At 41.0% G+C, this 15,541-nt stretch overlaps 1 protein-coding gene across 1 annotated transcript; it reads left to right on the top strand.

The window, feature by feature from the left end:
• Positions 1–71: 71 nt before the first annotated feature.
• Positions 72–11,541, top strand: qser1 (glutamine and serine rich 1). Its single transcript, XM_032559932.1, has 13 exons — positions 72–502; positions 2,798–2,907; positions 3,038–3,175; positions 3,333–6,620; positions 6,829–7,142; positions 7,877–7,993; positions 8,079–8,212; positions 8,307–8,479; positions 8,615–8,746; positions 8,825–8,922; positions 9,042–9,188; positions 9,857–9,952; positions 10,089–11,541. Exons 1-13 carry the CDS (start codon positions 393–395, stop codon positions 10,227–10,229), a joined length of 4,998 nt encoding a protein of 1,665 aa, XP_032415823.1. The 5' UTR covers positions 72–392; the 3' UTR covers positions 10,230–11,541.
• The last annotated feature ends 4,000 nt before the right edge of the window (positions 11,542–15,541 follow it).

The following is a 15,541-nucleotide window of genomic DNA, read 5'->3' on the forward strand; positions in this document are numbered from 1 at the left end:
ACATAGTTTCTTTTTTGGGACATCTGGAGTCGATTTTTCGGATTAAAATTTCCCTGCTGTGTGTTTGTATGTGTTTCTGTCTGCAGTGCAACACAATCCATCCTTAAAAGAAGTTTCATGTAGCCCTCTAGGTGCAGCCATGTGTCCCTGCCTCAAACACTGAAGACTTCTTGTAAACTAACAAACTAACGTGACGGGAAATGAAGGAAAAATAAATCACGTAGAGAGAGGAGACACTTTATCTGGGACACAGGACAGCCTGGCGTCGGGTTTGTTTTCCTCTGCGGACCGTACACCGCTTTTCCCGGGGTCCGGTGGGTACGACCCGGGGCTGCTACGATGTGCTCCCGCTGCTTCACGAAGCTCCTGTGTGGAAGTGAACCTTTCACCGGATGATGGACAGGAACTACCCGAGCTCCAGCTTCGCGGACGCGCTGGCTGTACCACCACAGACCGTAGCTTCATGGGCCTATGAGCGCGGCTCAGTCGCTATCAAACCAAGGTAGGAGTTGAAGGAGAGGGCGGGTCACCTTCCGAAGGAAATATCGGTGATGGAGGGCCTAGTGTTTGCTTTTGGAAAGAAGTACAGAGGTTATTTTGCTTAGGGGGGGACACTGAAATATGTGGATATATTTCGCGACATAAACACAGCTGTAGAGTCTAACTTGTTGGGATTTTTGAGCCGTATGTTGATATGTAACCCCTCGCTAATTTACGTTAGCAAAACAGTCCCCTATCACGTCCGTGGACTGTAGCTAGTTAGAGAATAAAGTGTTTTTGTATCTGTATTATGACCTGACCAGGTGTGTATATTACTTTAATTGTATTAATGTATTTTCTCCACTCGTGGTTAATAGTTGAAACCAAAGCAAATTGGACTGTTAGCAGCCAGAGCTAGTTACTGTATGACAGTTCTGGAAAGTGTTTCGTGTCGCTCTGTGTAGATTCATACCATGGTTTTTGCTGCTTATTCATTGAGAATAAGTCAGTGAAACACTGAAGGGTCTTTTCACCAAACTTGGCGATTAATGGCTTATTTGTTCATTTTGTAGTGCTTTTTTTCTAAGCAAATTTGTTTTTCTAAATATATCAGGCTTGTTTCTTTTAAAAACGATCTAAGTATCATTGGTTTTTGGCTCCCACTGTTTAAACACCCAAGGAAGCCAGGTATATGATTTAGTTATCTACTTTATAGAATTCTGGGTTCTTTGAAGTCAGCTTATCAGCAAACAGTTGCAGGATTTCTGGCACTTTGTATTTGTTAAAGGAATCAGTAAAAAGCCAGAATAACCATAGTTAGGATCTTTCCATTCACAGATGTTTACCTTCTGGCTGAAGGACAGTACTTTAAATCTGGTTGAGTAGTTGATTTAATTATATTTGAGAATAAAGGAGTGTTTCTGTTGACTAACTGATGCAAATTTGTTTTAATCTTTTATTTGTGTAGCACATTTTGAAGCAAATTTGTAGAGTAATTTTTGCAAAAGCAAAAAAGACAAACAAAGGGTGATATTTTTAGAAAGAAACCAGACAAGAACTCAGATCAATCAGGTTCTTTCTCTTGGCAAACGGATAAAAACCTTTTGAAATTAGTACTTCCCACTGTTTGGAAACCTGCAGCAGACTTTGTCATTGGCTGCCAAACACACCAATAATGTCATATCTTGCAGCTATAGTTAGGCCCGTCACAATAACAAATGTTGCTGGCCAATAAATTATGCCAGAAGTTATTGCAATAACTGATAATATTGTTGTTTTAGACCGTATTCAAGTAATATAATGATAGTGGCATAATAACGCAAGGACACATTCTCAGAGATAAATGAACATTAAATTCTATATTTAACACTGTAACTGGAAGACATTTAAAATCTCCAAAATAAATAAGCAAGACAACAGAAACAACAAATAAAATTAATTTTGAAGTCTCTGTAGACAAAATAAACAAGTTGAGACCAATAATGCACAAGACACAAGACTTTTGTCATCCAATTTTTGGTAGAAAGAGAGAGACGAGAAAAACAAAAAATTATGCAAATGGAAATTATTGAGCTCATTTTAATTTATCATGTGATTAATTGATTTATTGCTTAGTGCGACAGGCTTAGCTATAGTAAGGATATTCAGTAGCTAGTTTTAATTATTTGTCGACAGAGACAAGTTGTAGATAAATTGTTTAACCCAGTTTGAAGAAAGCTAAGACGTCTGCATGTTTTCCTAAAATCTCAGTATTTTTGCAATGGGGCTCATCTTTATTCTGAAACTTATTTGAGAGTAAATGGAGAAACAGTAATTTATCTGATATAGGTGTAGACAGATATCTGCTACTCTTTACCAGTTGTGACTAAAGTCAGCCTTCAGAGGCTTGTGTCCTACATTAATTAGGTGATTCTAAACATACCTTAGTTAGAGAAATGTGTCATTAGCAGTATACGGCAAAACGTGACAGCAGGCTAAAGAGATAATTTGGTCATTTGAATCGGTGTTAGTGCATGGATGTATGCAGAACATCAACCCTTGAGGGCCGGAGTTGGGCATCCCTGTCTTGTGACGTGACCAAGAAATTATCTATATTACTGAAGTCTTGAGACGGAGCCAGAAATAAAACTTCAGCACTAAATTAATCAGACCTATTACGCTCCTGACTTAAAACTTTCCTAAAAATTCATTTTTATAGGGTGGCCAATTGAAATTTTGAATTCTCTGTCTGCTCAGCCTTCACAGGGTGGATCTGTGTTGCTTCTGAAAAATAAAAGCAATTGGAAAAATTAACTTTTTGTTTGTTTTGTGCACACAGTCCCAATTATGTTGCACCAAACCTCGATGGGGAGCTTCTCCAACAGCAAAGCTACACTACAACGCAGCAGCTCCCCACTTACACTACAGCACACATCCCAGCAGCTGCACGTGAGTTTTAGATTCTACAAGTTTTGTTCATAAGTGGGACCAGTCAGCTAAATGGCTAACATTATCGAAGGCCTCAATCTTTGAGGATGATTTTAATTTAAGTTAAATTTTTCTTCATTTTGATTGGTAGGCACACTTGAGTCAAGTGGTAATAATCCTGCGACCTCAATCATGAGCTTCCTGTCAGCCATGGAGTCAAGAAGTCTTCAGACTGGTCCTGTTAGTGCCTCTTTGCTTCCTCCTTTTAGACCACCATCTTGGACTACTGGTAAGAACGCAGAAAATGGAGTTTGTGTATAAACAAATCTAATCTGCTTGATGATTTTGGAAGTTGTTCTTTTTTGTAAGCTCACAAATTATGCACAATGTGTCTCTTTGCTTTGTGCATGCTGGGCTTATTACAAACTTTGATTTCTTCTTTGTAGGTGCCAACTCTTCCACCACAGAGCTGTATCTGACTGGTGCTCTGCCTTCCACAGCCAGTTTCCCCTCTCCTGCTGCTCTGTCCTCCTTTCAGCACACAGGTGCCTACCCACCCAGGAGCTATGCTGCCAACACATCCCTTACACTTCCAGATTCTGCCTTCAGCACTTCCACCAATGGGCTGTTTCCTCACCATGACCCACTGCTTAATCTTAAACCCAGCCAAGCTGTGATTCCCACTGCCCTGACCTTCAATCACCTCTCTACACCCTCTCTGGGCTCAGCTCTGCCTGTGCAGTCCTCCACTTACCGCTCAGCCCAGGAGTCAGCCCCCCACCTATTACAGCCCCAGTTTGGTCTTCTTCCTTCTGCTCTGCCCGCCACTCATGGTGCCTCACAGTCCTATGGGGCCACAATTTTCTCTGGCTCTATTGAAAGAGCTCTTCAGCGTGAATGTAGTGTAATAAAGCACCACCAGAGGCCTTCAAGTAGCCACATGCCCTCAGAGCACATGCCCAATTCAGAGGACTCCCTCCAGGGGTATTTTGGCTCTGGCAGTGAAACGGATATGTCTTACCAGCAGGACCCGTCTCGTCACACACCAGTGTCCTGCAGTCCGTCTTCAAGAACAGACTCCACTCAAGGAGTCAATGGGTCTCCACAATCTAAAAGCGACTGTGGAACACAACTGTACTCATCCACTTCTTTGCTGAAAAATAAAGACGCTTCTTCCCGACTGAATTCACATTCTGCTGGAGATGAAGAGAATCACACTCAGAACTTGAGAACAGGGTCTCCGGAGCGTTATTCTTCTCCTACTGAGAAGCAGAACTCTGTCATTGCTAATCAACAAGCGGTCCAGCTGTCTGGCCTAATGTCAGATAGTTTGTCTCAAAATTACATAGCTCCACAAACACAGTCACAGACCTCCCATTCCCCCTCAGAGAAACTCTCCTCACTTTACACTACTTTGCCATCCCACTCGAGTCACTGTGACAACGTGGCTCCCGTTAGTCAAGCTCTTATTTATACAACCACTCCTGGGCTGAACCAAGAGCAGATCCAGTACGGAGCCCAGGTTCAGAGATTCTGTCAAGAAAATTTCTCAGACAGCTTCTCCAGTGCCCACTCTCAGGGGCCCCCAAATCTGACGTTTACCTCTCAGCCGCAGGAGCAAGCTTCAGCAACACATTCTCAAAGTTACAACATGGGACAATCCCTCAATACTGTGTTCCAATCCACATGTGTGCAAAGTCTTCCTACGTCTAATTCTTTGGTGGATTATAGCCACATGCAGGACTCAGTGGCAGGTACAGCACATACCAGTGTGTCCCACCAACAGACACAGCCTCACAGTGTTTTATCCGTATCTTTGCCTACATACTCTTCACCTGCTCAACCCATACAGAATGACATAAGATCCTCCATACAAGAAACAGATCCAACATACGCCAAACAAAAGCTTGAAGAACTTCCATCCCAGGACATCGAGGCTCTACAGCAGGTGTCCATGGTCTCTGTTGCTGATAATGGCATGGCTTCTCACAACAATGTCATCTACGTGGTTTCAAAAATGGATGATCACAAACCACAGAGTGTTATACGAAGCAATTCTCGCTCTGACGAACAATTCTTGGGACTTGGCCATGCAAATTCGGCACAGGCAAAGGATGAACATGTAGGTTGCATGACCCAGCAGCAGGTTTGTTTAGGCAGTGCTGATGGTCATGAAGTTGCTAACTCAGAGGGTTCAAATACCTCTGTTTCATCACATGGACCTCTCAGTTCAGAGCATCTTAACCAACAACTCAGATCTCCTGAACCACACCAACAAAATCAGCAAACCCACTCTCAGTCCCAGGGTCAAATTCCAGCTACCCGCTCTCAGTTTATGTCAGTCCCCAGCTCTCAGGTGCTTCTTGAGCCCAATCAGATGATTCTGGTCCAGCAACCTCTTGTCCACCAAAGCCAGAACTCTTCAAAGCTAGCATCAATGCAGGGTGTCCAACCAGCCCAGTGTTTGGGTCCAGTTCACGTACAGTACCTCCAGATGGATCGAGGCCTGCTTTGCACAAATGTCTCTAATGAAAACCAGAGTCAGCAGACTGTGGTCATGTCTGAACCAAGCTCAGAATGCTCTTCCTCTAAACACCATTACAGCCAGACAGCAAGTCAGCAGCCAAATGATGGCAAGAACCAGTTTGCTCTTAACTCTATTTGCTTTCCAGACTCTATGCTCCTGGCAGATGAAAGAAATATTTTGTCAAATGTTGATGACATCTTGGCTGCCACTGTGGCGGCTTGTGGTGTCACACCTCAAGATTTTGTCAAAGCTGCATCGTCCACTGAGGCTGAAATGACTGCAAGGGCAAGTCCCGTTGATTCCAAAGGTCAGCTCCTGACTGTGGATATAAGCCAGATGTCGCCCAGTTTTTCCTCATCACAACATCCTGCCATCACCAACACTCACTGCCAAACTATCAGCATGACACTAAATGGTGCTCAGATGGCTACAGACAGCCAAGATCAGGTTGCTCGCCACAACAGCAACATTAATCTTGTCATGAATGGAGATGGAATGACCTCTGAGAGTGGCTACCACTCAGCCAGACAGGTGTTTAACTCTCCAGGTGTCCACAATGGAGTTCAAGAGACTACAAAATGTGCAGAAACACAAGGATGTCCAGGTAGTGATGACTCACCAAAAAAGAAAGCACGCTCCAAGTCCTTAACCAAACCGGGGAGTTCTGAGGACAGTGAGGGACTGACTAGACCGGCTAAGCGCAGTGGACCAACTAAGCGTCAAAACTCACGGGGCAGTGATGCCACTCCTCCGTCTGCCTCAAGTAGCACACAGGACAGTTGTCCTCAGCATGAAAGAATCAGGCAGAAGATCCGTGAAGTGGAAGAGAAGCAGCCAGAGGTCAAAACTGGCTTCCTTGGCTCCTTCCTAGACTTTATCAAATCTGGCCCCAAACAGCAGTACTCCCCAAGCTCTACAAGAAGTAGCAGTCGTCCAAGAAAACCATCCTCCTCCTCCAAACCGTGCACTTTGCCTCCTTTGCCACCCAAAGTGCCCACTCTTCCTGGACCGTTGCTTCCCCAGAAGAATCCAGGTTTGAGCTCCCAGCAGAAACGTCTGGAAGAGGATCTACACAAGAACCTGGAGACGTTGCCATCGTTCAGCTCAGACGAAGAGGAGAGTACTGGGAAGAATCAAGCTCTGAGGAACAGCATCAGCTCAGCTCTCTCAGCTCTGGATGAGACTTCAGATCGGAAAACAACTATGGGTAATGGCATCCTACCTAAACTTGACTATTCAGCTTATATTGAAATCTCTCATGCTGTTTTATCTGTAATGGAAAATTGTTTTTTATCACAGACAGGAAAAGCTTTGCACAAATTTGCTAAAACTCTTGATTGACTCATTAATTCAAAAATAAGTTAACTCCTCATTATTATTATTATTATTATTATACCTTTCTGTTCCCTCTTCAGATAACCAAATTCAGGTTACAGTGATGAAGCCTGTCCAGCTTCCCACCATCCCTCTCACAATCACCCAGATTTACCTGCCACCGGTATCCGCCCCTGCTGTGGTGACCCCTGCGCCAACCACAGTCTCAGGAGAGAAGGAGTTTATGACCAAAGAGAAATCAAAAGAGACGACGTCAGGCGAGTTAGCTGTGCAGCTTATGAGCGTGGCCCTGGAGGGGCTGACTGACGATGAGCCGTCTGACAGCGGGGGAGAAGGGATGTATCGAGAGAGAGACGAGTTTGTCATCAGGAATGAGGACATTGAAACCTTTAAGGTATTTGAAGTTTAACAGCGAGAGTCAGAGTTGTGCTTCTGCTCCTTTAGTATTACAAACTATGCATGTGACTCCTGCCTGCCTCTCTGTTTAATAACTCTCATCAGAGATCTGGCATCCAAAAAACTGGTCTCCACAAACTTAAGAGGCATCCAGACACCATGCTGGACCTTTGACCAATCCGGTGCTGACTAAACACCAGCTATATCTGGTGGAATTTATAAAATCATAAACAGAGAATATTTAAGAAAATGTATTACATTCACCTTCTCCCAGTTAATGCATAAACTGCGAAGATTTGTTGTGTTATAGCACATTAGATCACAGCATTGACACACCCCTGATAGCACAGAATAGTTTAGATCATGTGGAAAAAAATTAGGTCATATGATTTCAAAACTTGTTCCACTCTTTTTGTGACAAATATCCAGTATAATTCAACAGAAAAACTAACAAATCTGCTATGGAGAAAAAAATTAAAAGTTACACTAACAAGATTGCGTAAGTGTGTTTAAGCTTCATCTTTTATTGTTGTTTGGTGCGAGTCTATCAGCCACCCACATTTTGGCTAGTCTACCTTGATAAAGTTCTTTTAGTCATCATGGCTTCAGCTACGTGTTCGTACACCAAAAGCTTATCTAAGGTTAATGAGATTCAATTAATTACATGTCATAATTTAATTTGCTGTGAAGTCTTGAAGTCCCTCTTCTTTTACATCTTTTGCACGACTTCAGGCCACAATGAGGGCAGGAGTGGAGCCTCCAGCTATTTGGAAGGTCCAGAAAGCACTGCTGCAGAAATTTGTGCCTGAGCTGAAAGATGGGAAGAGAGTGTTTTCTGCCACAAACAGTGTGAGTTAAATCTGTCTCTGGATGCACGAGGATTCAAATACTCTGTCTCCTCTCAACATGTGACCCTTTTTCCTTGGCATTGCAGTACCTTGGATACTTTGGTGATGCAAAGACGATGTACAAGAGAGTGTATGTGAAATTTCTGGAAACGGTTAACAAAAGGGAGTACGTGAGAGTTTGTAGTCGGAAACCACGCAGCAAGCCTATGAGTTCGCTAAAGTAAGTTGATAAATCTAATATCATACATTTGTTAGAGTGACTTTTCAGTTGTGTAACTTCTCTCTTTCTTTCTCTCTCTCTGTCTGTCTCACAGGGCTATTCAGATGAAAGCTTTGCTGGGCCTGACAGATCCACCTTCAGCAGCTCCCCAGAACCATAAGCCCCGCCCCAAACAAGTGAAGCCACGTGCAGAACCGCCGCCCAAGAAGAGGAAGAAATGGAAGGAGGAGTTTTCACCCACCCTCTCAGGATCATCTGCAGAAGAAGGTACTGAGGAGGATTTGAGAAAATACTTTTGTTTTACAGAAATATTTGGATTTCTCATTTAACTTTAACTTGAATCTGTATTCGTCTACTTCTCTTTGCTGTTTCCTGAATTTTTCTGTCTCTGTTACACTTCAGAGTTAAACCCTCCAGTTGCTTCAAGGCTCCTCAACACACGTACTACGAAAGAGACTTTCAAAAGCTTTGTTGAGCTTCTAATTAGTGTTGCTTTGGATGAAGATGTGATGGCAGCACTGGAGAGGGCAAATGGTTTGTGATCTACATTTCCAATGTCATCTGACTACTCTGAGTTGGGGTTTAGAGCATTGTTCATGTTTTTTACAACAGATGAGTTGCTTCTGCCGCATATGAAGAAAGTAGATGGGATAATCACTGATATCAGGAAACGCTTGCTTAACAAACTGCACATAGGGCAGGTCTTAAAGGTGAGTTTTTCTATTAACCTTACACATCTGCCTTAGTGAACAAAGCTAAAAGGCACATATACAAACCTGTTTTGTTTTTTTAACTTAGCTGAGCTATTTTTTTTATTGTTGTTTTCCAGACAGCTCTAGACAGCTTCCCGGAGATCTCAGTGGTGACTGAGCTGAAGAAGGATGGGGAAACCCCAGCCTTTAAGGTACGTCTCAGTGGGAGGGCTTACAACAAGAAGACGATGAAGTCCTACAAGTTGCCAAACAAAGTGCCTCAGGTATGTTCATCCTTTATCAGAATGTTTTATTACGTGATTTGTCCAGGAGAGGGCGCAGCGTCATCAGTTGTCCTTCTGCATTCCTGTCCTCCAACCCTTCTTCATAATAAGACGCTTTTGACATCTCAGGTGTAAGAGTGGTGTACTAATACTATTGCTTGTGCACCTTTTGTTCTTCCACTCAATTTTCCATTAATATGCATATAAATAACAGTGTGAGTTTTGTTTTTGCCGTCAACGTTTTGATTTATCCTTGTTATGGAAGGTGTTAATAACGCTTTGCCCAAAAGATGGTGCAGGCTAAACACTGTAGTAACATTTGTGTATTAAGAACCCTTTTCCTATTGTTGGTTTATGATATTCTTAATTTCTAAAAAAGTAGAATATCAATGTTTCATTAGCTGCAAGCCAAAGTTATCAAAATTTAAGAAAATTATTGAAATGTGACACACTAAATGTAAGGAACCTCAATGAGTTTCAGTTTTAAACAGATTTTTAAAAAATGGATATGTATTTGATAACTGCTTTTAATAACATTGTAATCATCCAGGAATTCCTAAGTTTTGAGTCGTGAATTTGTTTCTGTTCTAGATTATGTAATACAGAAGCCAATATTTTCCTACTTTTGCTCTGTATTGTTCTCCTTACATCATCTTTTCCCCTTCTAGGAGTATACAGTGGAGCAGCAGAAAACCCAGTGGTTCTCTCTGTACCACTCTTTGCAGCATTACAAATACCACACATACCTCATGTGTAAGGACGAGGTGAGGAATCGCTTACAGTTTCTGCTTGTTGCTAAATTTGTTTATTATTGTGCGATTTTGATCTAACCGATACAAATTGATCTGGAGACATTTCCTGCATGCTGCTCCTCAGAGTCTGTTTGTGTCTGTCGTCTAGATTGCATCGCTGCGGGTGCGGGCTGGCAACCTGGGGCAGGAGGAGACCGTCCAAAAGTGCCTGGAGAACGGAGCCTGGGTGGACGGGCTCTTTGATCGCTTTGGAGAGCTAATCAGTCAAGTGCAGCAGGTCTGCAGATGATTTAGCCTTGGCAGTCTTGACTTAAAAAGAAGTACAAGGGGAAGCTACTGCAAAGTTCGTCGCTTAAACTCAAATGGATGCCTTGAAGTCACAGCAGCAGAGACTGAGTGTGGAGTGGATTCCCCTCTAGCCACAGAGATGTCAGGAGCTATAACTTGATCAACAAAAGACTTTGTTTCGGGAGGCACTTCGGAACAATTCCACGTAGTGCGACTCCTTTTCTTTGTACGTTTTTATAGTTTTAAAAGCCATGTTTTTATGAGCCTTTTTTTTAATAGGTTTCTATTGGCTTTTCTACGCTCCTTTATTTTTGGCTAAATGCCATATGATAACCCTTAATTGTGTTCTAGATAGAAAACAATTGATAGAGGAAGTAGAGTGGGACAAATAAAAGGCAGAAATCTGATTAAGTACCATTTTAACAAGCCTCCATCAATCATTTAAGTAGGCTTACATACAGAGTTGATATATTGTACAAAATTGAGTATATATAAAGTATTACTGTAGTTCATACTGTTAGATAAACATCCATTGTTTAATGGAGTGCCAACTTCTCCATGTCCAATGTACATTTTGTGGAAAGAAAAGCGAGAGGTGAGACCTGCAGCCGTTCTCTTGTGGAGCTGAGCGACTGCAAACGATGCGTGTCTAACTTTAATGCATCGGACGCCTTTTCCCCCTCCTGAGATGCGTTTTAATGGAAACAGCACCAGCTACTGGTTTCCTCTAACAGAAATACCTTGAATTACCTTGAATTATTTCAAGGTAAAATGAAATAACTGGTAGTTGTCTTTATATTGTTTTATATACAAAGCCCACATTTTATGACAAATATATATTTTTCACAGAAGCAATTGTTATTCTTAGGAGACATTGTTTTTTTTTCATTGTCTTTTTTTACATTTCTCCTCACAAATGAATGTGAGGCAGAAATGTTGCTATCACTAATTCTCGTTGCTTGCAGATGCAGTTTATAAATAAAATGGCACATATGCTAAATGTGTTTTGGTGTGTTTCGCACTGTGCAAGCAAGGCTTACTTCTTAAAGTCTAGGGAAAATGTTATATTTGTTACCAGATTACATAACGGAGTACAGCATCTTTCATACAAGGTAAAGATGTGTTAACATATTGAGGTTAAGTAATCTCTCACTACAGTAGCATATTTTCATGTTGAACCGTCTAGAAAAAAATCTGCGTTTGATTTTTTTTTTTTTTTTGATTGTCCTTCCGAAATATTTATGCAAAATCTTTGTCATTCATAACGACCCCTGTACAATAAATGGAACCTAATCATTTTGTAATTCATACTACACCGTTTCTGTTGACAAGAGTGTCTAATAACTTCAATCCTTGACATGTTTGTTTTTCTGGGCTTTAAAAGTTTGTCTTAGTCCCTCTGTAAGATAGAAAGGACCACAAGCCATTTAAGTAAGGCAGAGGTCTGTTTTTTACCTTTACCGGTTGCCACTCATATACTAGTATATACTAGTATCAGTTCTGATTCAAATCAGCGCTGATAAAAATACTAGCATCCCTGAAGACAATTTAGAGCAAACAGTTAATCGAATGTGGATGGTTTTAGATTGTGAGAGGAGGAATCACTCATACACAAGAACACACAAACTCCGTGGAGGAAGATGAAACTAGCAGCTTCTCATTGTCGCCGTCATGTTGCACCATGATCAGGTCAGAGGACAATAATGAAAACAAATCAATGAATCTCAATTTTAGGAAACTGTGACGTCTTGGTGTCGCAAAGTCTTCGTAACAGCTGCTTGTTTGGAGATGATGCCAGTAAAACTTTTTGTTTTCTTTTCTGTAGTCTTTAGGTACTTTTAGAGTGGTTCACTTGAACCCTGGGGTACCAGAAAATGGGTCCTCATTGTGTTTTTCATATGGTGATGATTCAAATTATGACTAAATCAATATAGAAATGTGAAAACAGACTCATCTTTCTCCTGATTCTTTGCAGTACAAAGCTAAAAAAAATCCTCCGAGCTAAAGAGGACGACACATTTGACCGGGGCGCAGACTCTGGACAATCTAGCAACATTGTGCAAAGAGGAACGCTCAAAAATCCAAATCAGTGCTGATAAAAGTGTGAAATGGAATAGGATAAAGAGCATTCTACTAACGAAAGAGCGTCTCTAAAGTTGTTGCAGGTGATTTGTAAAAATAAACAATTTTTATAATCTGGGTGTTTTCTCCACAGGAAACACAGAGTGTCAGTAAATATGTTGTGTTTTATATATATGAATTTATCAGATGATTAAAAGTAAACACAAGATTAGACTACCTTAACAATTGAACAGCAATGAAGTGGTTTTAATTCACATGCAGTAATAAAACTGTCATTCCTCTGTGTCAGCAGGAATATACTAGAAAATTTACACACCACTGATCCTCTTTTGGGAGTGAGAACTCTTGGAAATGGAGATTCTAAGTATAGTCGACTGTGGTGTAAACAATTTCATTAGAACTGTTTTACCCAGAAAATCGTAGTGAGTTGTACTTTTTTTTTTGCAAACGCTTTGGCACTTGGTTTAAAAAACTGTGTCAGCAATACGTTATTCTTGTTTTGCCTTTGTAGCTCAGTCCACAGGGGTCAGTTAAAGTTAAACTTTACCAAATTGTTGAGTGTTTTCATGCAAATGTTGGCTTACATTCTTCAATGGGGCACAGCAAGGAGAGAAAGCAACAGCGACGCTCGCCCACCAAACTCTCATAACCCAACAGCGACCGGCTGGCGGACCAAAAGGGTCTCGGGGCTGTTGAATAAAATGTGACGGAGAAGCAACAATGCAGGGGGGAAAAAATTACTGGCGATCCACAAAACACAAAAGTGCTTCTGTGGTGCAGTTACAGCACTGTCCTCTGTCCATTAGAGCCGGACAGTGGAATGGGGGTGGAGGATAGTCCAGTTAGGCATGCACTTTGGATTCCAGCCGGGGCACAACTGGAAGGGATGGACTCCAAGAGTCTGCTCTCCAGATGAAAATCATATGAATTGCTAATGCCTTGTATCATTCCATATGTGGGAGTCAGACTGAGGGGACTGTGTGACGATGTGAGGAGGGCACAGAAACACGATTGCTCTCTGTTGCATTGGACTGAAAAACATTCTTGGCTTTTAAAATTTCTCTTCATGAGACATTATCTGCTGAGTGATGATGTAGTTTTATGTTTCATCATGTGTGGAAACGCACTGAAAGTTTTACTTCTTCGTAAAACATTCTTTGCTATGCAAGACTTAGACCTGTAGTTACATTGTTATTACATGCCTTTAAATGTCAGATTGGTTTCTACAAATCAGATTCTGCTGATAGCTTCAACATAATATTTTCTTAAATAACATAGGGTACACATACACACACACACACACATATATATATACTCTTTTGATCATGAAGAGAAATTAAATGTTGAAAATAATGTTATTAAAAAGATATTGTAGATGGTGATGGCTGTGGGCAGGAAAGGTCTCCTGTAGCTGTCTGTACTACAACGAATTTGAAGAAGTCTCTGACTGAAGACACCCCTTCAACGTTTCTACACTTTAACACCTTACAAGCACAACATAGCTGAGTTTTTCCACAATGAAACATGGTCTTGAGTCTTGACAGTGTCATGATGTTGGAGTTTCTGGGAATATGGACGGATTATTAGAGGCTTCAAAAGACTGTGGCCTGTTGTTCACCTTGCAACAGGTCAAAGATTTGTTGACTTACAGGGAGCACTACAATAAAATGGCTCAGGTGAAAGCATTTTTATGTGTTAGAAAGGTCCAGTCAAAGTCCAGATATAAGTGCATATCTGTGTAAAGGTTGTGACAAGACTTAAAGACTCTTGTCACAACGAATGCTTTTCATTCGTTCCAAATGAGTTAGATTTATTGTCCTGCGAATGGGCAAAACCAAAATGACAGTCTGAATGTGTAATTACTTTTTAAGGCCTTGCACTTTGCATTTGAATGCCACCTTCTGAAGAACATTCCCCAGGATATTCGTCATCATCTTCGTTTCATGCAGAATTTCATGACTAATAAGCAGGAGAAACAAAAGGAAGGATGCAAAGCCTCCCAGGCACATTGAACGCAGCAGGTGGAGACGCTTTGTGTCAAGTTTACAAAACACCAGCATATCACGCAGCAGCACATTCGGATGAGGAGCCGGCAAACCAGTTCAACCCTCAGCTTGAGATTCCCGGCACTGACTGGGTTACATTTCCTCCAGTATGTGTAAACAATAGAAATATGCAGCAACAGAAAAGGCTGAGGCATCCTACTTGCTCTGTACAGCAACACAGCATATGCAGGTTTTATAGGACTTTACTCTTTACACATCGAGTTAGATGTTTACAACTAACCATTAACAGTTTTTATCTTTACGAGTGTATATATTTCCTCTACTGGCTTTGACAATATCTCTGATGTATTCTGTTGTTCCCTTTGTTTCCATGAGAAAATATGAGAGCTTCTCGCTCCCATAAAATAATGTTTCCGTTTTTCCTGTTCTCATTCTAGATAAAACCTTCTAATCACAGCAACACATTAATTAGAAAAATTCTTCATTTGTAACACATTTGAAATGCAATTTGCGTGATTAGATGCCAGCAGTTTGATCCTCTTCAAAGAGGTAAAAGATTACAAAAAATGGTATAATAGTATTATTAAATCACACTTTAATTGGTAACGCACCTTAAAGTGTTGTGGATAACACTGTAAGGATTGAAAACAGTACCTTCCTCCCTATCTAGGAGACACAAAGACATGTTACCAAGGTCAATATGCGCTACAGGGTCAACTGTGACAAAAAAGTCAGCACAACTGTTGAGGAGAAAACATCGCCGTGGCCCCCATGTTTACAAAAAACAGTGAAGAAGACAAAACATACGGACACAAAATACAATTTGACTTTTCGTAAAACTAATAAAATATTTAGTGGAAAATAAAAATGATAAATAATCCAACAACTAAATAAAAGTATGTCTCATTTATGACAATTAGAATATTTAAAAACCTAATACCAGAAACCTGGTTAATGTTTTTACAGCAGAGTTTTGAAGCAGTTTCAATTGGGATTTTTTTTGTTTTGTTTTTTTAACTAGAGAAAAGAGCATCACAACAATCCAATACAACTGCATTGCTGGCATTAGCTTAGAAAAACCATGTCTGACATTATGTAAATATTTTTCTGATGAATAAATCCAGTTTTTTTTATTTAAAGTGTCTCTTGACCCTGAAGCTGGACCTCAAAATGACTCCTGTTCATTTCCCCGAGCGTCAGGCTTTACTTTCTCTCTGAGTTTCAG

This window comes from Xiphophorus hellerii, chromosome 4 (assembly GCF_003331165.1).
Source record: "Xiphophorus hellerii strain 12219 chromosome 4, Xiphophorus_hellerii-4.1, whole genome shotgun sequence".
Taxonomy (NCBI): domain Eukaryota; kingdom Metazoa; phylum Chordata; class Actinopteri; order Cyprinodontiformes; family Poeciliidae; genus Xiphophorus; species Xiphophorus hellerii.